The sequence below is a fragment of the Diabrotica virgifera genome, chromosome 2, assembly GCF_917563875.1.
Source record: "Diabrotica virgifera virgifera chromosome 2, PGI_DIABVI_V3a".
NCBI lineage: Eukaryota > Metazoa > Arthropoda > Insecta > Coleoptera > Chrysomelidae > Diabrotica > Diabrotica virgifera.
Genome location: NC_065444.1, coordinates 61,012,672 through 61,040,138, shown reverse-complemented (window position 1 = coordinate 61,040,138; position 27,467 = coordinate 61,012,672). Strand labels below are relative to the sequence as shown.

At 32.6% G+C, this 27,467-nt stretch overlaps 1 protein-coding gene across 17 annotated transcripts in view; it reads right to left on the bottom strand.

Annotated features, from left to right (window-relative positions):
* Positions 1–27,467, bottom strand: part of LOC114329291 (hornerin-like) — a 174,259-nt gene that overhangs the window by 47,452 nt on the left and 99,340 nt on the right. For all 17 annotated transcript variants that reach the window (XM_050642595.1, XM_050642578.1, XM_050642582.1 and 14 more), the window contains exon 2: positions 12,583–12,692. In XM_050642595.1, the coding sequence (XP_050498552.1) occupies positions 12,583–12,670 (88 nt within the window). In that variant the 5' untranslated portion in view covers positions 12,671–12,692. The remainder of the gene's footprint in view (positions 1–12,582; positions 12,693–27,467) is intronic.

The following is a 27,467-nucleotide window of genomic DNA, read 5'->3' as shown; positions in this document are numbered from 1 at the left end:
CCTTATCCCTTGCCGTACCGCTCCTCCATAGGCCGATCAGACACCAGCTTATTCCAGACCAAGTCGTAGGTTCTTTTTAGAATTTTAGATTACGACGTCAGCCTTTTTATTTTTCTATTCACCGGGCTGGGGCTCGAACCTCGATCGACTCGACCGCATATCCACTAGATTTGTCAATCGTGCGCCTCAGTCCACTTGGCTAATCTGATCGACAAGTTGTTTTTTTGACAAGTTGCAATTTTTACTGTTTATATAAAAGTATATTCATTTTTAATTGTTTACCTACAAATAACTGATGCAAAATGAAGTACCAATTCTCGCCTTATAAACAATAATAATTATTGTATAATTTAATTATTAAATTATCTACGGTGATAAACCATAACCATAACTCATACAAAAAAAAAAAAACAGAATAGAATACATCATCTGAAAGACTATGAAAAAACACATCTTAAAAAAAGAGAGAACTTTGTACGACCTAGAGCTGTGTCATCTGCAAAACGTAGGTTTATTTTTCAGCCATTTATTGAGATGCCCTTTTTCCATCCTTAAGCGCTGTTCTATTGCACTATTTTATAAACTATTAAATAAAAGAAGTACGATTTATATTTCCCAATATGTATACATTTTGTTAAATTGTTGCTTTAATTTTACCATGCGGCAAGGTGTTGGTAATTTATGCGACAAGCGTAGCATGTAAAAGGAATATTTAGTTTTGCCCAGTAATTGGTTTTTTCCATAACCTTTAAATCATTCTTTAACTTAATTCAATTACCTGCTTACCGAAGTCTTTTTATTCTTTATTTTCATATAATAAAATCTATTTAAATGCAACAACCTAGCACATGCAGTCCGTTTTTACCGCAAACAAATCTATAAATTTTATTTTTTAAGTTAAAACGGCCATTATCTGTGTATATCAGTATATAGTTAATGATACAAGTCTCAATTCCATTGAAGAACTTATTACTTTACAGTTTATGAATTTAGAATTTAATATCGGTAAGATATTGCAGAGGCGTGCGAAGAGAACATAATTATTTTTCTAGCAAATATAGCAACAACCATGGGCTATTAACGACTATATTATGATAAGCGAGGGTTACAATTTACAACTGGTAACAACAAGCCTAAGACCCAGAAAACAAATATACTTTTCAGAAGGTTTTTTGTGCGCTGGATTGACTCTGGCTTTTGTCATATCCTAACCTAAAAGTGCAATAACAGTGTTGAGGTTACTCCCAGATTAACTTGGTAAGGCGGTTATTAGGTTAGGAAGCATATAGACATGGCCAGCTGTCAGCTCACTTAGACGTTGGGATTAATTCTCTTAGACTACGTCGCTAGCTTTACACATCTGTTTGACCTCGGCATTTGCTCTCGTTCAGTATTGGTTAATATTCCGGTCGTGATAGGGTCCAAAGGTCCTTCTGAGGATCTTTATCTCAAAACATCTGAGTTTTCTTTCTATTACTTTTGTCAGCATCCACGTCTCACACATATACATGAGCACCGGCCTAATCACTGTTTTATACATCCTGATTTTTAATGTTCGTGTTAGGTGCTTAGATTTAATAATATTGTGGAGGCTATACGTATATCTGTTTGTTGCCTAAATTCTCCCTCTTATAACTTTCGTGATATCGTTATCTGTCATTGTCACTCCGAGATATTTAAAACTCTCCATTCTTTCAAAGTTGTGTAGATCTATTGTTATATTTTGTCCGATTCCCTCTCGTCCCTAGTACTTTTTTGGTCCATTTCATGTCAATAGCTCTGTTCTAATTTGTGCTGTGTGCTGTTCTTACTACTTTCTTAGTACTTTCTCCAAGATTATATTAAAAATGAGAGGTGGCAGCTGGTCTCCTTGTTTCAGGCTACTGTTTATTTCAAACCGTTCTGAGAGTTTGTTACCTATCCGTACTCTGGATCTACAGCCATTTACAAATATTTTAACGAGCTGAATAACTTTTTTTGTACTGGAAGCTCTGCCATTTAATTCCACATCTGATCCCTTTCAGTACTGTCCTATGCTTAGTGTTGCCCAAAATCGGTCTTGGTCTTGCAGTCTTGGTCTTGTTCTTGCGTTTTAGCAAGACCAAGACCAAGACCAAGACCGCCTTATTTTAGCAAGACCAAGACCAAGACTGACCGTGCAAGACTTGAGCAAGAACAAGACCAAGTCTGCGAGACTCTTGCGTCTTGCAGTTTGAGTGTCGTTTTATGGAATAATACAGGGTGTAACAAAAATACAGGTCATAAATTTAATCACATATTTTGCGACCAAAAATAGTTCGATTGAACCTAACTTACCTTAGTACAAATGTGCACATAAAAAAAGTTACAGCCCTTTGAAGTTAAAAAATGAAAATCGATTTTTTCCAATATATCGAAAACTATTGGAGATTTTTTATTGAAAATGAACATGTGGCATTCTTAAGGCAGTAGTATCTTAAGAAAAAATTATAGTGAAATTTAGACACCCCATAAAAATTTTATGGAGGTTTGGTTCCTTTAAACCCCCCCAAACTTTTGTGTACGTTTCAATTTGATTATAATTGTAGTACCATTAGTTAAACACAATGCTTTAAAAACTTCTTTGCCTCTTGGTACTTTTTCGAAAAGTCAGTATTTGTCGAAATATTTTGCATATTATTTGTCAAATCCACCACATATTTGTATATGGCCACATATATGTTATGTTCATCTGTGATATGGCTAAGTATTACGATTATGGAGACTTGATAATAATAGGAAAATTTATTTATGAATTACATATTTAGGTATATTTTAAACCATATTAAAAAAGAAGTCACATCTCGATAAAATGTGCCTTATCGAAAAAATACACAGAAGCAAAAAAGTTTTAAAAACACTGTGTTTAACTAATGGTATCGCAGTAATAGTTTAATTGGAACGTACACAACCATTTGGGAGGTTTAAAGGAACAAAACCCCCATAAAATCTCTACGTAAACATATTAGAAAAGAAGCCGCAACTCGATAAAAACTGCCTTGTCGAAAAAATACTAAGAACCAAAAAAGTTTTAAAAATATTGAATTTAACTAATAGTATCACAATAATAATTTAATTGGAACGTACACAAAAGTTTGGGTGGATTTAAGGGAATAAAACCCTCATAACATTTTTATGGGGTGCACAAATTTCACTATAATTTTTATTTAAGATATTCCTGCCATAAAATGCCACATGTCCATTTTCAATAAAAAATCTCTAATAGTTTTCGATATATTGGAAAAAATCGATTTTCATTTTGTAACTTCAAAGGGCTGTAACTTTTTTTATATGCATATTTGTACTAAGGTAAGTTAGGTTCATTAGAACTATTTTTGGTCCTAGAATAGGTGATTTAATTTATGACCTGTATTTTTGTTACACCCTGTATATTAGTTCGGGTATATGCTTAGAGACTATGAGATACAAAAAACTATGTAACAAAAATTTGGAAAAATGGATTTATCCGCATTATGAACAATACGATGAACATACATACCGAATTAAAAATATGAACACTTATTTATTGGATAGGTACTCAGAGGTCATAATAAATTATTATACAATGTAAAAATAAAATATTTCATTCTTTCCTAATATCATTTTTGCAGGGTGTGCAATTAGATATTAGATCAATCGGCCAAACAAAATTGTTTGCTGAAAAAGCACTAGATAAGATAATGCCTGGCTACCATGTATAGTCCATTCGCGCACGGTAAAATGTTATTTCAAAAAAAGAGATATTTATTATTATATAAAAAGAGATATTGGCCGATGTGTGATTTTGCCATTGTTTTTTATTGTTAATGAAGAACTTATGAGAGGATGGGTGATCGGGCTGCATTAAAAACTAAAAAACAATGTTTTTTAAAATGAAATAAACAAATTACTTATCGACAACTGATAAATAAAGTTTAAACTTCAGTTTAGGCACTTCGAGATTTCGAAAATAATATTTTTTTCCACCTACCTCTACCGAAAGTATACTTTTCCGGACCTGATTGTAGGGAGCAAAGTTGTACTTTTCCTCCCTAGGGAGGAAAAGTAAAAGTAACGTCATGGTATGTCATTCATGAAATATAACTTATTGACGCCCTGCATAATATCTATTTTCTATTACGTAAGTATCTATACATTTTAACATTTATTTATAAAACACTCTGTATTTTGCAGAATGGTAAAAAACAGTAAATTGTTATTTTGATTTAACAATGTTTACATTAATAATTTGACTTATATTTGACAGTTGACAGTTATATTGTACCTACTTGTTAGATTTAGTTCTAATAAATTTTGTTGGTTAGTTACATAAAATAAATTAAGTAAAAATGAAAAAATGACTTGTTATTTGAGGAAGGTGGAAAAACCATATGTATAACATGGGAGTAAAGTGCCTTTTCCTCCCTTATTATACAAATAGCTATTATGTACTTGTGTTTTTGAGCCTTGAACATCGTCATTTTTCGATTTTTTTCAGTTTTAAATTGTTTATAACTCGGAAACGAATAATTTTAGACAAAAACTACAAAAGACCTTTTTTGTTCCATATGATTCAAAGAACCTAAAATAAGTCTGCCAGGGCTGAAACAATTGATTTTTATAATTTGTTTAATTTTTTTTTAAATAAATGTAGAAATAACTCAGAAATTACGGCATTTCGGTATAGGAAATATTACATGAAAATTAATTAGTAGTTATTATGGTTTAAAATGCAAAAATATACAGGGTGTTCTATTCGAAATACTAAAGTTCATTTTATATTTTCAAAAAAACGCAAGATCTGGTAACAATCTGTAATTACCACTATAACATCGGCCGCATTAGAAGACCTTTACTCACCAAATTCTATAAAAATCGTTCAAGTCGTTTCCGAGATATTTGAGGCGTTCCATACATAAAACTCACTCTGTATAAATGTTATATAATTAAACTGCGTGTATTACTTTGTATTAATTCTTGTTAAAAAAAAGTCAATCTTAAAATTTTCAACTAATAGCAAACAAAAATTTTCAACTAATAATAGTGTCAAAGCTATTGCGTACTGTGCTGTAATTTAATTTGTATTTTTTTTATTTTTTATTTGAATAAATGGCAAATTATAGAACTCTTTTATTCCATTTCATTTCATATACCTAATGTGAGAGTCCATCAATCCCTTTCTAGACAGATAATGTTCTTTAAAATACAGTCTAGATAAGTTTATGTCATTTGTTTGTTTTTTTGTGTTTTCACCATGTTTTAGCACATGTCAGGTTATTAAATGCAAACGTTTATTAAGAAACAGACCTACTCCCGTGGGACATGGTAGATAGCCCAGTTAGTTAGAGTATAGGCAGGGATAGTTTAGATCGTGGGTTCAAACCCACTTAATGTGAGTTGTTTTATTAATAAATAGCAATACGCTAGTGGGTAACTGCGAGACTTGCAAGACTCTTGCTGCAAGACCAAGACCAAGACCAAGACTGGGAGTGCAATACCAAGACCAAGACCAAGACCAGGTGTACTGGTGCAAGACCAAGACCAAGACTGTCCAAGTCTCGTCTTGGTCTTGCATTTGGGCAACACTACCTATGCTTGATGGAAATTTATGAAGAGGTTATGATTAGTTCTAGTGAATTACTATAATTTTTCAAGCAGCTGCCTTAGAGTAAAAATCTGATGTATGTTCGATCTATTTTTTCTGAATTCGGCTCGGTATTCTCCTGTGAAATTTTTTACAAAAGGGGTTAGCCTACTGCATAGGATGTTCGATAAGATTTTATGCGCCGTAGTAAGCAGGCAAATGCCTCTATAATTAGATTTTGGTTTTGTCTCTCTTTTTATAGATAGCGATTATTACACTTCCGTGCCATTTTGTTGGCATTTTCTCTTCGATCGTTTAGCCAAGTATAGAGGTAGGTTGTGTAGTCCCCTGTTAATCCAAAATTTAATGTTGCTGCTTTTATTGATATATTATAATCTAAAATTGCTTAATTTGTTACTTATACCACTGTTGCTCTGAGTGCCTCAATTGTCTGTGTAAAGTTTCTCATCCATCCATAAGGAACTTCTACCAGTATATTGTCAGAGTCTAGAGCTATCGCGTTCTTCAATTTTTTGGTTGCTTGCACATGTTTCATCTATTTTTGAGTCTATCAGTAGATCCACCCGAAGGTATATATTCTTTCCATGTTCCTCCTCTTTATGTATGCTAAGAAAATTTTTGAAATATTCTTGCCATGTTTGTAGCAGTTCGTCTTCGTTGGTTATTAGTTCATGAATATTTTTCCTGAGTAGGTGCAGACACGCAGTTATATCTGAAGCCTCTCTTTTCGTTTGAGACCGATTTGTAAAATGCTCGACTATTTGACTGTTCTCTAATTTTAACTATTTCTAGTAATTCGTATTCTGTTGTTCGTGTATTCCTTTTTTTCTCTAATTATTTTTTGTGTTTCTCGTTAGTTTTTCTGATATTTCTTGTTGAAGCATAATTTTTTGCGTTTTCTGTCTATCTTGTAGTTTTTCTTGATATTCATTCTTTATTAAACCATTTAATTGTTCTTGTTCTGTTTTTTCCTATTATTAGTTCTGCTGTATCTGTAATTTATTTTTTCATTTGTTGTCACAGCCTTTCGACATTATTGATCTGGTCTCTTCTATTTAGATGTTGTTTCATTTCCTGTACGTAATTGTCACGGATTTCCTCATTTTTCATTTCTTTATGTTCCACTGTACCAATGCTCCATTCGTTTTAAATATCAGTGATGATATTCTCAATTTGATGAATGATCTGTATCTCCATAGACTCCCCTGAGTCATCTTATATCCAGACCATTACTTTTAAGTCTAGCATCGAGATAGGTGGTTAATTCGGTTCCGTGTAGAGTTGTCATCTTTGATTGTTTCGTCTTTTTTATCTTCTATCGGACAATGTGCTGATATAATTGAGATATTATACCATTTTACTTTCAGTATAATATAAAACAAACTCTCGCTGATGGCCGCAGTACTTATTATTCTTAAATAATAAGTTATATTATCAATTATGTAGTTTTCCTCCATCCATGAATGGAGGGTATGATATTGTAAGATTTGTGAAAAGTCAAAGACTGTGATAACTGGGACATGTCCATACACAAGAAGATACAAAATCAACCAAGATAATATGACAATATACCATAGACCAGCAGAAAATGTTAAAAGCACTGACAGAATGCCGAATAGACCATCTCTACACTAACATGATAAAATATATCTACCACACCGCAACGGCTAGAGCAAAACTATCTGATCAACTAACAAATACATTCTGTATAAAAGGAGGAGTACGGCAAGGAGACACCATCTCACCAAAGCTATTCACAACCCTTTTAGAACACACTTTTAAGAAGGCAGATCTGAACGAATATGGTATCAACATAAATGGAAAGAAGCTCAGTCATTTGAGATTCGCAGATGACATCGTCCTTATAGCCGATCGTATGGAAAATCTAATAATAATGTTGAACAAGTTATATCACGCTTCCTTAGAGGTCGGAATAAAGATTAATATCAACAAGACGCAAATAACGACTAATCTGGTGCTAAATAGTAATATTGTTGTTGATGGAATGGATTTTGAGCAGACTGCATCTTGTAAGTACTTGGGACATGAAATTCGGTTGGGAAGAGATAACCAGACGTGCGAGCTCCCACGTCGCATAGGATTATCCTGGGCAGCGTTTGGTAAACTGAGCTATGTATTTAAATCGGACTTACCCATATGCCTGAAAAGGAAAATCTTTGACCAGTGTGTATTGCCTGTACTTACTTATGGAGCGGAAACATTAACACTCACAAAAAAAGTAATGAACAAAGATTCGCATAACTCAGAGGGTCATGGAGCGCCAGATGTTGGGTGTCTCCCTGAGGGACCGAATCCCAAACGAAGAAATACGTCGTAGAACAAAAACAACGGACGCCGTCGAAAGAATCGCGTCGTTCAAGTGGAATTGGGTAGGACACGTCGCCAGATTGTCAGACAACCGATGGACAAAACGTATTGTCGAGTGGAGGCCACGAGAAGAAGCACTACGGAGCAGAGGACGACCACCAACCAGATGGGCTGACGATCTGAAGCGTGTTGTCGGCAACTGGATACAAGCCGCACAAAACAGAGAAAGATGGAAAGAGCTGAGGGAGACCTATGTCCAGTAGTGGACGCGTAAGGGTTGATGATGATGAATAATATGACAATGAAAGCCGATCGGAAGCCGAAAAAAGGAAGGCCCAGAACGAAATGGTTGGATGACATGGAAGACGACCTGAAAACCAAGGATATAAGGCAATGGAGGAAAAGGCCACGAGAGAGATCTGAATGTAAGGAGATAGCCAGACAGGCTACGACAGGCAAAGGCACATCCAGGGTTATGATGTCAAAATAAGAAGAAGAAGTTGAATGTCCTATACCTAAGGATCTTTAATAATTAAAAAATTTAACTTCAAAAGATTAAATAACTTTTACTCATACATATTTACCGATAAAAAACGTAAATATTGAGTATCTCATACGAAGATAATTCCCTCGAACGTGCCATCACATTTGGTTCAACAAACTGTCATAAAAAGCGAAGGTTAATCTCAATCTTATTAATATCTTTAATTACACACACCGAAAGAATTTAATGTCATGTAATAAAAACTGGTTTCGCGAGAATGATCTGTAATACGACTCTAGGCTACTTGTCTCTTTGTTTTTTAATCTTATTTTTTATATTCCTGCCATCGCGTATTTGTCTTGATTAAATGGATAGCCTGCGAAGAAACAAATGAAAAGATTTATGGCCAGGAAGTTGGATTTCAGGTAACTTTGTTATAAATAACAAAGAGTAATATATTTTCGGTTGTTTACCTCATTGTTTAAAGGTTGTTAAACTGATGTAAGTTTGTTTAATAGTAAGCATTCAGCATACTTGCGGCATTTAAAAATAAAAATAAACATTACATTTATATTACTTACTGTAGGTACGGTTTCGTGATTTGATACATTTTTTTAAATTGTATTTATTTGCCAATGAGTAAATACACCAAAAATTAATCTCACTTAACTGTTCCTTAGTTGACGGACGGTACTTGAAACTACCACTTATTTAAAAATATGTCTAAAACACATCTTTTTATTTAACTTGATTTTTTCCTATAGGTACTTTAAAGTACCTTATAGAAAATAATATAAGTTGATTTCAATCAACCGGCAACACTGTTTTAGCGCTAAAACAATAACGATATTAGTGCATAACCAAACTATTGTGTTGTGATTTGTCATCTGTAACACATGTGCCAATAAATTGAAAATTATCGACGTATTTCTGTATATAGTATTTTTACTACAAAAACGTTATTACGTAGGTCAAAATTTTTGACGTAAGAGAACTGTCAAAACATTAGAATGTGACTTTTCATTATTGCCATGATTATTATATCTAAACATGGCAATAATGAAAAGTCACATTCTAATGTTTTGACAGTTCTCTTACGTCAAAAATTTTGACCTACGTAATAACGTTTTTGTAGTAAAAATACTATAACTGATTATAATATCGTAGACCAGAGGTTCTCAATCTGTGGTACATGTAACACTGGTGGTACATATCATCATTTGCGGTGGTACACAAAACACAAAAAAAATCAAAATAGTAGTACATAGTGAGTCTTGTTAATACAATCTAAAAATGTAGGTGGTACCAAAAATTTTAAAAAGAACTGTAGGTGGTACATGACTGAAAAAGTTTGAGAACCGCTGTCGTAGACGAAACATTCGAGAGCAAACCTAAGTATTTACTTTTGATAAATAATTACTGGTGTTTGAGGAAACGGATACTTTTCGCTGCGGACTTAAAAGTATGAGTCAGGCATTTGGAAGTAATTTGTTACTAGACATAACTTTGCTTCGCGACGATCGTTTCTTATTATATTCTAACCCGTTTCTTTTTTAGATGAAAAAAAAAATAGACTGGACTAGCAAAAAACCTCTAAGTGATGCGGAATTATTAAATATTGTTGACCATTTCTTGTTTGAGGATATACCGGATGACCTAAATTTCCAAACTGACGACGAATCAGATAATGATGATGAGGCATTAATTAATTCTAACAATGCTGTACCAGAACCTTCAAGTACATTAGAAGTAGATGTGACTCGGTCCATAGAAAGTGGTATAACAGAAGATGTCGAGGTAAATTCAATGCATGAAACTGACTTGAGTCAGCAGAATGAGGCAATTTTAGATAGAAAGTGGCGTAAAAGAGAAATAACTACTGCATCTCCAGATGTACCCTACCGCCTGCCACGGTTGTGAGGAAATAACTGTTCAAAGGACCCAAAAAGATGGTGCTAAGACTGATATTGTTGCTCCCATGATTGTAACAGATTACAATAAATTCATGGGGGGTGTTGACCATGCTGATCGTTTGAGAACTACTTATGGAATAAACAGACGCAGTAAGAAGTGGTGGCATAGGCTATTTTGGGGATTAATAGATATAGCATTCGGTAATGCTTATATAATATTCTGCGACATACGACAAAACCAATCTCTTTTAGATTTTCGAAGAGGAATTGCTATGGGCCTGATGGCACAAACTTCAGAAAACTCCATCAAAACGACGAAGACCGAATAGTGATGTATACCCTGAAAGAAGAAGAAGAGGAACATATTATTCAGTCCCATCCGATGTACGCCTTTCAAATAGAGGCTCCCACTGGGTAAAATATGATGCCCAAAGAGGTAGATGTGAGGTATGCAGCAGCCAAGGTGTTCAATCCCGACCTCATTCAACATGTTCTACCTGCAAAATTTATCTGTGTTCGAATGAGAAGAAGAACTATTTCAATATATATCACGATGTTGAATATATTGATGTATTTTTTACAAATAAATTGATAAAAATCTCCGTATTTATCATTAGTCACCTAATAACTTACTACCACACTAAATTACTCTACACAGCCTGACGGTACTTTAAAGTACCGCATCTGTTTTTTTGCGTATAAGGTTTTGAAAAATTTTGAAAAAAATTATACTTCTTTTTGAATGTATTTTTGAACATATTTCATCAAAAAATGAAAAAAATTTGTATTATTTCTATAATCCGGCAACTAAGGGTTAAAATATTAATGTTTTTCAAGGTTCACGATTATTCAGTGAAACATTAATATGATTAAAGTATGAATCATACACAGAATGCATAGTGCTATGATCTACATTTCTTTTAATAATCTACAAGTATATAATAATATACCTTTTTTTAAGTGGCGTGTCCCTATTTAAATATTGGCCGTCGCGTCATCTTGTTAACAATTTTCCGAAATCTTTCTTTAATGAAATATTCTTCCGAACAAATTTTGTTTTCCTTGTCTTTGTAGTACATATTTAAGAGCAGTCGGTCTGTATTCATTATTTCTTTTCTTCTCTTTTTTTTAGATATACCTCTTTTTTAATGTGTCTCCAATCAGTTATTGTTCCGTCATTATCGTGGTCTTCCTATTGGGAAGTCTCTCACCGTTTTTACTGCCCTTTTATTCTCATTCAGCTTATGTGATCATTTCATTCTAATCTTCTGTTTCTTATCCTGTCCTTGATGTTCCCCACCATGCATCTTCGTCGTATATTATCTGCACTTCTTGCTCTGTTCCATAGTGTCTTACCATCGATTTTTCTCGAGGGTTTTCATTTCTGCTGTTTCTAGCATTATTTTTGTCCTGTATATGTCAGGGCGTGTTTCTGGCGCGTATTATTATTCTGATGACTCTTTTGTAAATTCTTCCTTTCATTATATCTTTCCCGATGTTTCTATTTCTCCATATTGTTTCAGTCAGGCAACAGGCAACCTGCGGCTTTATTTGGTATATTCACTTGATCTTCCACTTTTGTTTCGAGCTTTCCGTAGCTAGAGAGTGTGATGAATAGATATTTAAACTCTATTACTTGTTCTATTATGTGACCTTCTAGCTCTAATTTACATCTTATTAGTAGGTTTCTGTTATTCAATGGAATCTTGGGGTGAATACTCATTAGTATTAATTGTTTTATATTCGTAGTTGATAATAATCTTATAATTTTCTTTTTGATATAACCTACTTAACCTCTAATCCATGTTTCTGCTCACTTAAATTTTAACACCCTTTGATTCAGTAGAAAAGTAAGATATATCTTTAGGGAGTTAGGCGGTAAAATAAGCAGTACACAAATCAAAAAGATATACAATGAAGCATGAAAAAATTATTCGTCTAACAAAACTGCTTCTTGGTCTAAAACTAAGATAACCATAGGTGGGTATGGTTAAAAAAATAATAAAAATTTGTAGACTTCCTGGTTTATCTTTGTTCTACAAACTCCTTCCTATTTTGTGTTACCCAAAATATTCCTAGTCTTTTTTTCGTCTGCTCCTCCAGTTTTATGGAGCATCCAAGTCCAAAGTAGACCCACGAAGTGGTTGGGCTTACTATGGCGCACTAGTTACTAGTATATACTAAGATTTTTCTTCTTTGACGTTAATATTGTATAAATAGTTTATTTTCAAACATGTATTTTGATTTAAACTTACCTAATTCTATGCAGTAGGCTGGTGCAAAAAGGTATAAAACGCTAAAGGCTATAGAAAAAGTTTTTAATTCCATGGTGTAGTACGACATCTATGGGCGTAGATTTATATATCTGAAAAAAAAAAGAAAAAAGTTTAGAACAAAATTTTGGGCCATCTATGCAAAATATATATAGGTACGCCACAGGCATAGGCAGGCAGTGTTAGAGTGAGTGATTATCAAACTCAAAAATTTACAATAAAAAGCTGAGTACGTAACGGGGGACACCATATCACCAACATTGCTCACTAAACTCTTAGAATACATATGGAAAATGGCAAATCTGACTGAGAAGGGTATAAATATAAATATAAACGGAGAAAAGCTTGGCCGTCATAAGTTTAGCAGATGATCTTGCAAGAAGGCTAGTAGGTGGTCGTATCTGGATTCATTTCGCATAATTTGTCCGAAGTATTGTAACTTTCGAGATTTGATGGTGGTCAGTACCACTAGGTTCTTGTTTATTCTTATGAGGACCTCGTCATTTGTGACTTGGTCAGTTCACGGGATCTTAAGTATTTTTCGATCCCAAATACTTTTAGATTTCTGCAAACATCTTGGTTCAAGGTACATGATTCAATGTTGTTCTGAAGCTATTTTCTTGGGGCATTTTTGCAATTAACTAGTTTTGATGGGAAATAAGCCACAATTTTACTAAAAAAATGATTTTAGTTTCGACGCCCAAATTGGTTGTCGGTGTCAAAATACAAAAAATATTAATGAATTAAACAAAAATGTTGTTGTTTAGTAAAAAAATTCTTCTAATAATTTATTTAATCTGACTTATTTATATCGGCAATTCAGACATATATTATACATTTTAAAGGAGAAGACTTTAAAATGATATTGCCAGTATTTATGAGTTGCGTTCCTGGGACGACTTTACTGAAAGATAGTTCATTCGATTACATGAAATCAACCCCAACTCAAGAATATCCGTCACAAAAAAAACATGACATGTGATCTGTCTTTAAAAAGACAACCACATGCAATGGTGAGAGTAAAATTCTCGCTCTAGAGATTCCATAGTAAATCACGAGGGAAAACCACAAAAAACCTCGTGATACTATGCCGACATCGTAAGTATTAGGTCTTACTTTAGTTTACTCTCAAAACTAATACCAAATTCTAACCTTAATATGTACATATGTTATTTTAAATTATAAATAATATTAATAATACATAGATATATAAACAATACTAAAATATAAAATATGTACTAACTCGATATATTATTGGCTTACTAATCCTAATCCTGGTATTTTCTTTCTATTGACTCCCTCTTTTAGTATTGGTAACCACATCCTACTGCATTCAACCGAGGAATTTGCAATATCAATACCATATGTTATAAAAGGACTATGCGAGAAACTTAAAACAATAGGAAATAAATTCAACATCTCAACAACATTCAAAACAGCAAACACGTTGAGATCTATTCTATCTAAAACTAAACCTGAACAACAAAGAACAAAGAATTGTATTTATAAAATACCTTGTGAATGCGAACAATTTTATTTAGGTGAAACATCAAGACCATTAAACGTTAGAATAAGTGAACATCAGTCTTATAATGGAATCTCTAGCGCGAGAATTTTACTGTCAGCATGGCATGTGGTTGTCTTTTTAAAGACAGATCACATGTTATGATTTTTTTGTGACGGATATTCTTGAGGTCCAGGGTAATAAGGATTTTCTCGGGACACTCAAAGATCCAGGTAGCTGACTACTTTTTTAGTTATTGTAGACCTATAGGAAGAAAACCTACCTGTTTCCTGTCTAGAGTTCGCGTCCGTTTTTTAATTATTAACAATTTAGTACAAAAATCGCGATTTTCTCGATTTTTTGCACCCCATTTAAAAGCTAAATAGTTGACATAAAATTACAAAATACAGTTTTTTAAAACATTGAAAAACCTTCAAAATTCCGATTTTTGAAAATAAAAAGTTAATTTGTTGCTACGCAAACTGCAAAATAAATGAAAATCGTAATTTGTTAATAACTATTACTAAAACTACCTTAGAACTTTAGTGTTTTACTCAAAGTTGAATATTGGAGTACTTAACAAACCTTTAAAATTTGAGACCGATCCATTAATTACATAGATTAAGAGTTATTCTATTTGTTTATTCCAGAGACCTTTATTTTGCAATAACATAACAGAAAATAATGAAGATAGGGCAATTCTGAGTATGCCAAATGAAAGTAGAAGAGCGATAATATCAAAATGTATTAAAAAAAGATAAAAAATTAATCAATATAATCAAAAATCCTAATGTCAAATTTTTGAAATTTTGTAGTTTATATAAACATTTAGAATAACTTTACAAATATTGTCCGTAGGAACAATCTTTTTATATATCCGAAAAGCTAGTATTTTAACACGAATTTTCAAATAAAAAAATTTAGCCTGGGTTCATTAGGGACAAAAATAGCCATGTGTTTTTTTTATTCACAGCTAATTTGTTTATAATTAAGGAATTTCATTAATGCCATTTTAAATAATGGGATTTGTATTTTTTGTTAAAAAATTTGCATAAACATTGTATCTTCACAGCACCCTCTACGATTTTTCAAAATTGTAGTCCAAACGGTTACTAGGGGGAACATACGAATCCACCGAGTTAAAATACCGAAAAAGCAATTTCAAATTAATACAATTTTCTGTATCTCCGGATAAACTCAATGGATTTTCATCTTTATTTTTTTAATTTGTATGTAATTTATACGTACATTACAAATATGCAATTTGTTTATAAATTTATTAATTAACAATCAGTCTAATTTGTTTAAACAATTATTAAAAAAATATTTTTTTACAAAAATCTATTTTAATCATTAATGATCATATAAAAAGTTAAAGTTCATTTTAATATATAAATTATTTTTATTAGATAATTAATTATTGAAGATAATTTATTTATTAAAGTATACCTTAACTTTTTGTATGATTAATAATGATAGTCTGATTAAAAACATGGATTTTTGGAAAAAAATTATTTTTTCAAAAATTGTTTAAACAAATTAAACTTTTTATTAATTAATAAATGTCAAATTGCAAATAAACAAATTACATATTTGTAATGTACAGAAAAATTACATTCAAATTAAAAAAAGAAAGATCAAAAAATATTCATAGATACCGAGATCCTGAACAACATTTTTAAAAATTCGTGTAAAATACCAACTTTTCGAATATGTAAAATGATTTTTTCTACGGACAATATTTTTAAAGTTGTTCTAAATGTTTATAAACTACAAAATTTCAAAAATTTAGCAGTAGTATTTTGACTATACTAGATAATTTTTTTTATCTTTTTTTAGTACATTTTGATAGTATCACTTTTCTATTTTCATTTGACATACGCAGAATTGCCTTATCTTCATTATTTTCTGTCTTATATTATTGCAAAATAAAGGTCTCTGGGATAAACAAATAGAATAACTTTTAAACTAATTAATGGATCCGTCTAAAATTTTGAGGGTTTGTTAAATACCGCAATACTCAACTTTGGGTGAAACACTAAAGTTCTAAAGTAATTTTAGTAAAGTTATTAACAAATAACGATTTTCACTTATTTTGCAGTTTGCGTAGCAACAAATTAACTTTTTATAAATTTTCAGCTATGCTGTTCTTCTTCTACCAGGCCCACGTTTACCTCGGATCTTTCTCTGAATTATCAGATGTAAAATCATATTTTTCAGGGTGTCTCATAATGAGAAAGAAGTATTCCAGCTGGCCAAAACCAAAACTTTAATGACATTTTTATTGAGCGGTATTGAGAATTTTTACTGTAGCTCTTTAATTACTTCATTTATAACATTAATAACAGTGAATAGTGAAGTTCAAAATTTTTTTATAATTACCTGGATGGGCGAAGTTTGTTGTTATATATTTATATCTATATAAGTTCTTTTTTATACTACCGATGGCATGTTTAACGTAGATAAATCAAATGCAAAAAGCTATAGTCTTATTACATAGAAGCGAACTCATAACATATCTCGAATGATTCTCTTGCGAATATTCTTTTGATCTGATTTATGTTATAAGATTTCGTGTAGTGATATTCTAAATCCAAAAGGTAATAAATTACACGACACAATTTAAATTTAAATGACAAAAAAATACAGAACAGTGTAAAAATCAATGCTATATTAATCATAAATTCTAACCTGTCACGTTAAATACCGAGTGTACATAGTACGTTGGCAACTGCATTTGAATATCAATTGGTTAAATCAAGACAGAAGTTAATAGCTACTTGAATGAATTTAATTGCATAAAATGGCTCTTAATTAATTCTGCATGTCTTCGGAAGATGACGCTTTTGAATACCGGATTACAGCTGAGCTTTAGAAGATAAATTATCGTAACGAGACTATGTACTAAGTATAAGTTGCTAATTTATTATTTCTCTACTTAGCTGGTTTAATTAAGCAATAATACTATTCTTTATGGACACAAGTGATTAGGCTCTAACAGCTGATAATAATTTACAGAAAAAGCCTTTTATGGCTAGTTTTATTAATCTAAGGAGGAATTTTATTAATTTTAATAGTTCTACATTATCTTCTCACTTTTTGTTTTTACAGCGTGAAATAATAATGTTATATGTAGGTAGACTTCTTTTATTTCTCTGGAATGTCTCTTATGGATTCTTTTGTCTAACCATGAAAAAATATTTTTTGTTTTTGTGGAATTTGTTAATTTTATGTTAAAGGCCCCATTCACGTTGAGATCGGTATCGACAAGTTGCGATACATGTATCATGAGATTTGTATCTGTTTCATGACAGTGATACAGACGGCGATAGAGTTATAGACCGAGTGAGGTCTGCCAGACCTCACTCGAACTGGTTGGGTGATAACTACCCATTACCATGCAAAAAACTTTATATGTTGTAACGTTTAAGTGGTTGTTTTATTAATGTTTGACAATTATTAGTTATTTAATTAATTTCTTCATCATCCGGAGTTTTCATTTTCCACCACAGCAGATAAATTTACTAATATGATGCACACCTACACAACTCCAAGTAGAGGTACAGTGGGTGATCATATTATTAGAGCCACCTAGTAAAATTCAATGTTTTAGAGGAAGGGTATATAATTGAGCTGTATCATATATTAATGGATTTGTTTCCATTTGCCTGTCTTGTTACACTTTATAAAAGTGCAATACATAGTCTGACAACAGTGGCAACACGCATATGTGGCAATGCGTGACTTAGATGCCATTGTTTGTCAGTACTGCCTAGCCTAGCTTGCAACTTGTGTGCCTATTATTTTGTATTCTTGGTGTTTAGAGTTATAATATACTTTGCGAGTTTCCATTGCTCTTTAGTGATATTCTGGCAGGCATATACTATTTTTTGCGAATTTAGTAAAAATTGCCCGTTTGTTACACTAGTGGTACCAGAACATCATGGGAAATCCAAAGACATATTACCAAGGAAAATAGCAGAAATAAAAACTTCCATATTCAATACTAATCACCCCAACAGAAACATAGCATCCATTTCTAAAGTTTCAAAGGCAACGTGGACCGTACAAAGAAAAAACTTACATACCATTATTAAACAAAAGTAAAATTTTCTGAGGTGGCTCTAATAATATGATCACCCACTGTATGTCGAAAGCGCTTAGCTAAGGAAATTAAAATTTATTTACATACTTTAATATACTTTTCTTCACTTCCTTTAAAATATATCAGTTAATTTTGGATGATAGTTGTAATGATTCCAGCTTTTATTTTAAGTTCTTCTAGTATTGAATTATTTGTGCCTTGTGCGGTCCAAAAGTCCATGATATGCGCAACATTCTTCGGTAGACTCAAATTTAAAATGCCCTTATATGCTTTGAATCGGCTTTTTTGATGGTAAGTCTATACACATAAGCCTAAAATATGTAAGATCATCAAATATGTACGCATCTCGGAGATTCGGTCATTCTGCATTCAACGCGGAATAAATAACGTCATTATCTCACTTGCAAATTCCCTAAAAAATGTTCCTTATTAAGTGCATTCTTATCTCCAATTCCTACAAGAATTATGCGACTGGTCTCCAGACCGTCACAAAGTGGTTTTCTTCTCCCAAAAGATTACTTAAAAAAATCCATTGGACGTCGTCTATCTCCGCGTATAAATAAATGGATCTCTTTTGATTAATAGTTTATTGTTATCGATGTAATTGATGAAAGGTTCTTGCGGTTTTGAGAGAGATAACTAATAGAATTTAATTTGCATTTGTTAAGTTGAATGGGTTTCTGCCTTTGGGTGACAGGTATATTTACAACTGAAGTCGTGTAAACGTAGGAGTACAAGAAGATAAAATATTCTTTGATACTTTATAATAATTAATTTTCAGTCTTTTTCTTTGGAGACTATTTGAAATATATCCAAAGTTTCGTTAAAAACCATGCGACTACTACATTTTTAAAGACAAGGAGTAAACTTGTTTTAAAAAAATGAATAAAATTATATAGTCAAATTATTTTAAAATTTGATCCACTTAATATTTTCTTCTAGTTTATAACATTTTTTTTATTCCCCAGATTTTTGTTAAATGGTATTGGATATACATTGATTATACAAGTTGCAGAACTTGGCATTGGGACAGCAGAAAAATAAACTGGAAAACATTTGTTTGATTTGCACGAAAAAGAATCCGCCTAGCACAGAAAAACGACACGAAGCAATACAGAAAAAGAAAAGAGCATTATAAATCCAAAAGGAGAGAAACTAAATGATTATGCAGGCAAAAAAGAGAAAATAACTAGACAAACAAAAAAGAGTGTGTGTACTTTGTACGCACGTAAGAAGTTATACTTTTATTATTATGACTTCAACGAAATAAATATATTTTAAACAGTTTAATTGTATTTTTATTTAAATATTAAACTAATTTCATTACTTAAAATAATCCCTTTTCTTTAGCCCATTTCTATCTAACTTTGGACATAGGCCCTCCCCAAATCTTTCCATGTCTGTCTGTCCTTGGCTGCGCTTTTATGACGCGGAAGACGGTTCCCCAATAGAAAGGAGATAAGCGGGAAGACCACGAAAACGATGGAACGACAATTTAGTGGAGGCACATCGAAGATCAGAGTCACGTCTACACAAAAAGAACAATAAGTAATTTTGCTCTTGTTTTAAACAAAAACAAAAAACTTATATGGTATAAAATAAGTTAGGAGTGACTTCTGTTATCTGGAAAATTTGGTATGTGAAATAGACGAAGGAGTTAGAAAACATCTCCAACGTGTAAAGCAACAAATGTGGAATAAAAATGAATCAGTCATTTCAAAAAGTGCATAAGTCCACAATTTTCAGACACTAACTTTCTGAGCGGAATCGATTCCTCTAAAATAAATTCACGTTGTGTACAAAAACAACACCAGTCTGCACAGAATATGTCGAAATACGCTACAACCAAAGTTGAAGGTCTGTGCAAGAACAACACGAGTCCAGGACGTATGCAGTTTTTGCTATGAATTTATAAACATAATTTTTGCCCAATAATAGAGATTTTGGAGAGCTGAAATCAAAAATTAAGAAGCAGGACAGAATTTGTGTGCCAGAACAATATTATTACCTTATGACTGGAGCTTAGACACATTGTTACATTTTTGAGATGAAGACACGTCAGATATTGGATTATCGTAGTTGGTGACCAACATATTACAAGCGAAACTGCCTCTCCAATGAAAGTCTAGTTTCAAAGGTACCAAAACAACAAAAAAGAACCTTCTCTCCATCGTCGTTTTTGTCTTTTGAATACGATAAGCATGGAAAAGGTACAGTTGTGACTCACGATTTTATTGACGGTTTCACTAGTCATACGTTTCCTCTTTCCAAAACCAAACGTCTCGTGTTGTAGCCATTAATCCCAAAATATTGCAAACATCAAGCAAGATCAAAACAGAATTTTAGAAGAATATTTCCATTCAATTGTCAGCTACAAACCTCACGCCGCTGACGACGTGACGTTCGTATAGGCCTGGATCCCGCGTACCAAAAAAGTTGATTAATGCAAGCTAAAAATGTGTTAATAGCTTAACGGTGTCTAGTCGGACAAACTTTGATGTACAGGAACACTGGAACAGAAGAAGTTTTAATTGTGGAACCAGTCCCGGATTAGGAATATTGAGGTCCCTAGGCAAACCATGCTATGAGGCCCCTAAAGAAACCTGTGCCTTCTCCCTCAAACATCTTGGATAACTCCTCTATCTCCGAGCGGTATTCCTTAGATAAGTGGATAACTCTATCTAGTGCTACTTGGTCTTTTAAGGACAAAATACGATATTCCTCCAACGCAACTTTCAGCAGCACTTACTCCAACAAAATTAAATGAGTGTGCGGCACAAGGAATGTAAATTGCAAGTTTATTAATTTTAGAAAAATGAGCCTGGAGACTATTCTATTTGCCTGACATGTATGCTGCATTGTCGTATGATTGTCCCCTCATGTCGTTTTAACATCAATGTCACAGTCAGTTAAAAAGGTTAAAACAGCAGAAGAAAGATTTTCTCCACTAAGGCTACTTATGGGTATGAATGTGAGAAAACGCTCATACGCTTTACCATCAGATGAACTAACATAATAATAGTTAACTGGTCAATATGAGACAAACCTGATGTTCAATCAACACTTAAGGAGTAGTATTCGGCTTTATAAATTTCTTCAACAATTGTATTCAAAACGTGTTTTTCCATTACTTCTATTACTTCTTCACAGATCTTTGAAGATAAGTAAGAAGGTTTTCCAGTACCCTTATTGCGATACTTAGCTAAATGAGAGCTTAAAAAAGGATCGCACTCTACAAGTAGCTCTAAAATGCCTAAGTAGTTCTTATTATTTTGTGAACCAAGAACCAAGGAAATGATCTCTAAACGCCAATCCGCGAGAAGATAGAAACTTAATCACAGAGATTACTCTTTTCACACCTTGCAGCCAGTAATTTCGTTTTTGATTAAATTGAATTTCCAAAGAACTATCAATTCGACCACGAAGGCGCTGTCTGTCGATGAGTGTTTTCACATATGATCGGTGAGCTTGACTTTCTCTCATGTCACTTCATTCTATGAGAAGTATTTTTCCAATCCAAATATCCTGTTGTCTTCTTCTTTTAGTGCCTATTCGTTTTGAATATTGGCGATCATTCTGGCTATAATTATTTTATTAACTGATGCTTTAAATAGATTAGTTGTTGTTGTAGCGAACCATTTCCTCAGGTTCTTTAACCATGATATTGTTCTTCTCCCAATTCCTCGCTTTCCGAATACTTTACCTTCAGTACTCTGTATTTAGCGCCGTTTCTCATTATGTGTCCGAGATATTCTAACTTTCTCCTTTTAATGGTATACATCACCTCTCTTTCTTTACCCACTCTTCTTATTACGGTCTCGTTGGTTATCTTGTCCGTCCATGATATTCTTAGAATTTGCCTGTATAGCAACATCTCGAAGGTTTCCAGTTTTTTCTCCATTGCTTCAGTGAGTGTCCAGGATTCAACTCCGTAATACAATATTGAGAAGATATAACTTGTTGTGAAGTAAACAAACTAAGAATAAATTAGAGGCTAAACGATAAATTCCGCGGAAAACTAGAACGAAAGGCTTGGGTAGAGGAGGAAAAGGTAGGGAGGAGGCGCTGATTCATTTGTTCCTTTTGTTCTTACTACTTTTCTAAGAAATCGTGCAGACTAACAGGTAGTACTGTTTCTTCTAACAAACGACATTCATTAGGGTCTTATTCGCACAACATAGGATTTCTATGCAAACAAAAGTATGCATTGTAATGTAATTTTATAGGTCCACCATCACTTTTATGGTATTGCGCGATATTTGAATTTTTCAACATAATATGATTTATAGTTGTTATTTAATTCTAATTATTATTTTTTCGTTTTGGGCCCTGAGAGGCCCCACTTGGGGACGGGGCCCCTAGGCAACTGCCTACTTTGCCTAATGGTTAATCCGGCTCTGTGTGGAACAGCTTAAAAATTTGGAACGTCAGATTACGAAAACATCCCATGTATTTTGTCGGACAGAATATCAAATTGATTTGTTACCCTTTCATTAAACTCTCATGCAAAAATCAGACTGCTATTACTAACCAACATGATTCCTGTCATTTGACATGTTCTTCGTGTTCCACTCATTAAAATGCCCAGTTGGTGATTAACACCAGTCTGATTTTTTGCATGAGAGTTTAATGAAATGGTAACAAATCAATTGGAAGTTCTATCCGACAAAATACATAAAACGTTTTCGTAGTCTGACGTTTCAAATTTTTAACCTGTTCCACAATTAAAACTTCCCCTGTTCCAGTTTTCCCATACATCAAAGTTTGTCCGACTAGACACCGTTAAGCTATTAACAAATTTTAAGCTTGCTATTAATCAACTTTTTTTAGACGCAGCGTCCAGGTCTAGTAGCCCCTGAGTCAGATAATCAATTTGATTTTGTTCCATAAGATTATATTTTAATAATTACCAGTTTTTGTCGTTACTGTACTTTCGAAATAAGAATATAAGTGGTTGCATTTCTGTTTTTTTTTTCGTTTCATGTAAAAACAGCATTAGTCCAATATTTCAAAAGTAATTTTTCAAAAAATCTTTATTTATTCCTAGACCATTTATAGATCATTATGATTAGGAACAAAATTACAATATCATTTGGGATTTTTAGGTCATCCGTTTCATCAATCTTTCAACAATTTAGTTTTTTGCTCTCCTGTAAAATTAGGAAAATGTGACTCGTGTTGTTTTTTTAATGACCGATTCAAATGTTTTTCAAATGTATTTCCAAGATTGAATGATAACGGAAGGAGCCAGATTTCATAACTTTAAACATAGAGATTGGACATAGATAGATTTGCCAGTGTAATCGCTTCTTCTTTACGTGCCATCTCCACGACGAAGGTTGGCAATCATAATTGCTATTCTAACTTTTGATACTACAGGCCGGAAGAGTTCAGTTGAGCTGCATCCAAACCATTCTCTGTGGTTTCTTAGAAAGGATATTTTTCTTCTACCTATGCTGCGCCTTCCTTGAATCTTTCCCTGCATTATTAATTTTAGGAGTTCATATCTGTCACTACGTGTTATATGACCCAAATATTGTAGTTTCCTTATTTTGATGGAATCGAGTATCTTCGTACTGTTCTCTATTCTTCTTAGTACTTCTGTATTGATTATTCTGTCTCTCCAGGAGATTCTCAGCATTCTTCGATATGTCCACATTTCAAATGTTTCCAATCTATTAAGACATTGTATATTAAGAGTCCATGTCTCCGCACCATATAAAAGAACAGAAAATACATTAGTACCTACACTTTAGTACTCGTTTTCTAAAAGTTAGGCTGAGATTAATACAAAATAATATTTGTTTCATATTAGTGAATGCACTTCTAGCCTTTTCTAACCAGTAATCGCTTCTTCTTATTCTTGTGCCACTAGTATGGGAGATTGGAAATCATCAAGGCTACCCTGACCTTGTTTACAGCTGACCTAAAAAGTTCATTATTGGTACAGCAAACCACTCTCTCAAATTCCGCAACAATGACATTCTTCTACGGCCTGGATTCCGTTTTCCTTCTATTTTTCCTTGCATTATATTTTGAAGTAATGCGTATTTATGACCTCTCATCAGGTGACCCAAATATTCGAGTTTTCTTCGTTTTATCGTTAACAAAATCTCTGGGTCTTTTCCTATCCTTCGTATAACTTCAAGGTTTGTGATTCTTTCAACCCAACTTATTCAGCATTCGACGGTAGCACCTCATCTCGAAACATTCAATATTTTTTATGTTGTTCTGTTTGAGAGTCCAGGCCTCTACACCGTATAATAGCGTGTTAAATACGTAGCCTCTTAGCATTCTTAATCGTAGATGGATGCTTATGTCTTATATCTATGTTGCAGAAGAATTTTCTCATCTTTATGAAGGTGGCCCTAGTAATTTCGATACGTCTTTTTATTTCATTGTTTTGGTCTTCAATTTCGTTTATTAAAGTTCCCAAGTATTTGTAACTTGATACTTTTTCAATTTGAATGCCGTCTATACTAATATGTGCTGGTTGTGTCATGATTTTACTAAAGACCATATACTTGATTTTTTTAATATTAATGTTTATGCCATAATTGTTGCAAGAAATACTTATGTTCGTAATTATTCTACTGTTCTGGCAACTAGTACAGTGTCGTCCGCGTATGGAATATTATTTACAACCTCTCTATTGGTTACGATTCCTTCATTTGCTTGCAAAAGGGCTTCCTGGCAGATGCTTTCACTATATATGTTACAGTTCAAGTTGATTCTCAGTTAGAGTTGACTATTCCTAGTTCGAGTCAACTCCAACTAAAACGAGCAGTAAAAGTTGATTTGAAAAATTTAATTAAACTTTTACTAGTTTGAGTTGACTATTCCTGGATCGATTCAGTAAATGTTGATTCGAGTATAATCTCACGTGCTTTTTTGATGACCTCACGTGCTTCTCTTTGTTTTGACCGTTTTAACTACTTATCATGATTTGAACATATAGGCCAGGAATTAAAGATGAAAAAATGGAAAAACCTCGCAATTTTTTCGTCCAGCATCGATTTGTACAAAAAATTTGGGATTAGGCTCATTTTACCATCTAGGCTAGGACATTTTCTATATTGAGCCGTTGAACGCTTTTGGTTTTTTAAGGGTGATAACTACCCCTAATTATTGTAAAAAATTATAAAATATCATTTTAAACTTTGTCAACATTCAGTTTTTATTAGTTAAATCATCATTTTTTTACACTTTAGGATATAATATTATAATATTTCAACTCTTGAAACCACCCTTGCTGGAGATATATATAAAAAAAATATTTATCCTAAAATATTGATTTCGGTTTGCATCGATTTGCACAAAAATTTGGGATTAGGATCATTTCACCCTGTACTTCATATTCTATATCATCCCAAGGGTGTTGATTATTTTTAGGGGTGTAAACTACCCCATATTGTCAAAAATTATATAAAAACATTGTAAACCTTAATGTGGGTAAAATTTGGTTTTGATTGGTTAAATAATGACTGTTTTATGCTTTAGGATATAATATCATAATACTTCAAACCTTAAAAATAACCCAAAAATACTTAACATTGCAATTTTTATAAGTAATTTAATAGATTTATACAGAAAAAAAAGTAGACTTACGTACAAAAACATTTATTTACACAAAAATACGAATTTACAAATACAAATACAAATAGTTTTTAAGTCATCTTCATCGAGATCGATGTCATCTTCGTCTTTTTCTATAACTGGTGGGCTATCTTAAGAGCTATAAGAGCTATAAGACTTTGTAAATTAATTTCCGTAAGATCCCTTAGTTTTTAAGTAGGGTGAGTTTAAATGGCTCGAATAATGAGTTCTTTGCTTGTAAAAATAGAGGTTTTAAGCAGCTATACCTCGCTAAATGTTCACTGTAAAGAAAATCTTTGCAAAGGTTAATTTTAGTTATTAAAAAGATACAATTTAATACATACTATATAATTTTTTTTGTATCTCTAATATTTTCGGAGATATTTTGAATAAAAGGGAGATATTTGACGAAATTTCAAAAAAAAATTTATCTCTCCAATCTCCAATTTTATCTCTTTTAACTCCAATTTTTCTAAATTTTAAATAGGTCAAACTTCTTGGGTGTATTGATAATACAATACATATATAAAAATAATTACAGAACGCCGAAGATCAATTTGAATTAGGAGGGTAGTTAGGGGTTGTTTTCACTGATTTTTTCGTAGAAAAAAGTAGGTACCGACGTACCGACCTTATTTTGATCATAGTCGCTTAATTTTTATGCTGGAAACTTTTTTTTGAAAGGTCTAATTTTATACTTAAAAAAAATTTCTGTAAGTTTTCCTCGAAAAATGCAGAGTTTTTTCGTTATTTGGCGTTGAATATTTCAAATTATTCATTTGACGAAAAAAGCTAACCTTTAACATGCCGTATCTCAGTTTGTATTGGTTGTAGAAAAATTATAAAAAAGGATTTTGTTTCTGGTTCTAATAGATACAATTTTTAAAGCTGCAGTTTTTTTATTCACTGTATATTTTTTGAGTTATTCTCAAGAAACCCTCTGAAAGTCGATTTTTTGTCGAAAAACTGTTACTTTCAACCGCGAATACCTCGAAAAATATTAGTTTTACGAAGAAAACGTAAGGAACAATTATTTTTAGAAGTGCATTTTCCATCGATTTCCCTGGTTAAAATGTAATGAAAAATTCCCGCCCCCGAGATGGGGTGGCAAATCACCTCTAAAGTTTCAGCGTACAGCGTCATGATATAGAAAATGATCCTTGGGCTATTCCCTACCTTCTGTGAAGATTTCAAGTAAATCTCCAGTAAATATCCAGTAACATTTAATTTCTAAATAGAATCGATTGTTTATGTGAATCAACTTTTACTAAATGGCATTGGGAAGAGTATATTTTAACTAGTTGGAGTCTATTTTTACTAGTAAATGTTGAATAAAAATCTTCATTTTATATTTATAATCAACTTCTACTAAAACCAGCCGTTTGAGTCGACTCGAACTAGGAAAAGTCAACTCAAATTGGATAATCAACTTGAACTGTAACATATACATTAAATGACAGTGGTGACAAAATGAATCCCTGTCGTACTTCTCTACGTATTTCTATTTCTTTTAATATCTCATTTTCTATTTTGATGTTAGCTTTCTGATTCCAGTAGTTCCAAAGTTGAAAATTATTCGCAGATCTTTTCTTTGCAGAATGTCTCTTAGCCTATCGTGGGCTAAGGGAATCGTGGGGCTAATCGCTAACCTTCACTAAAGGA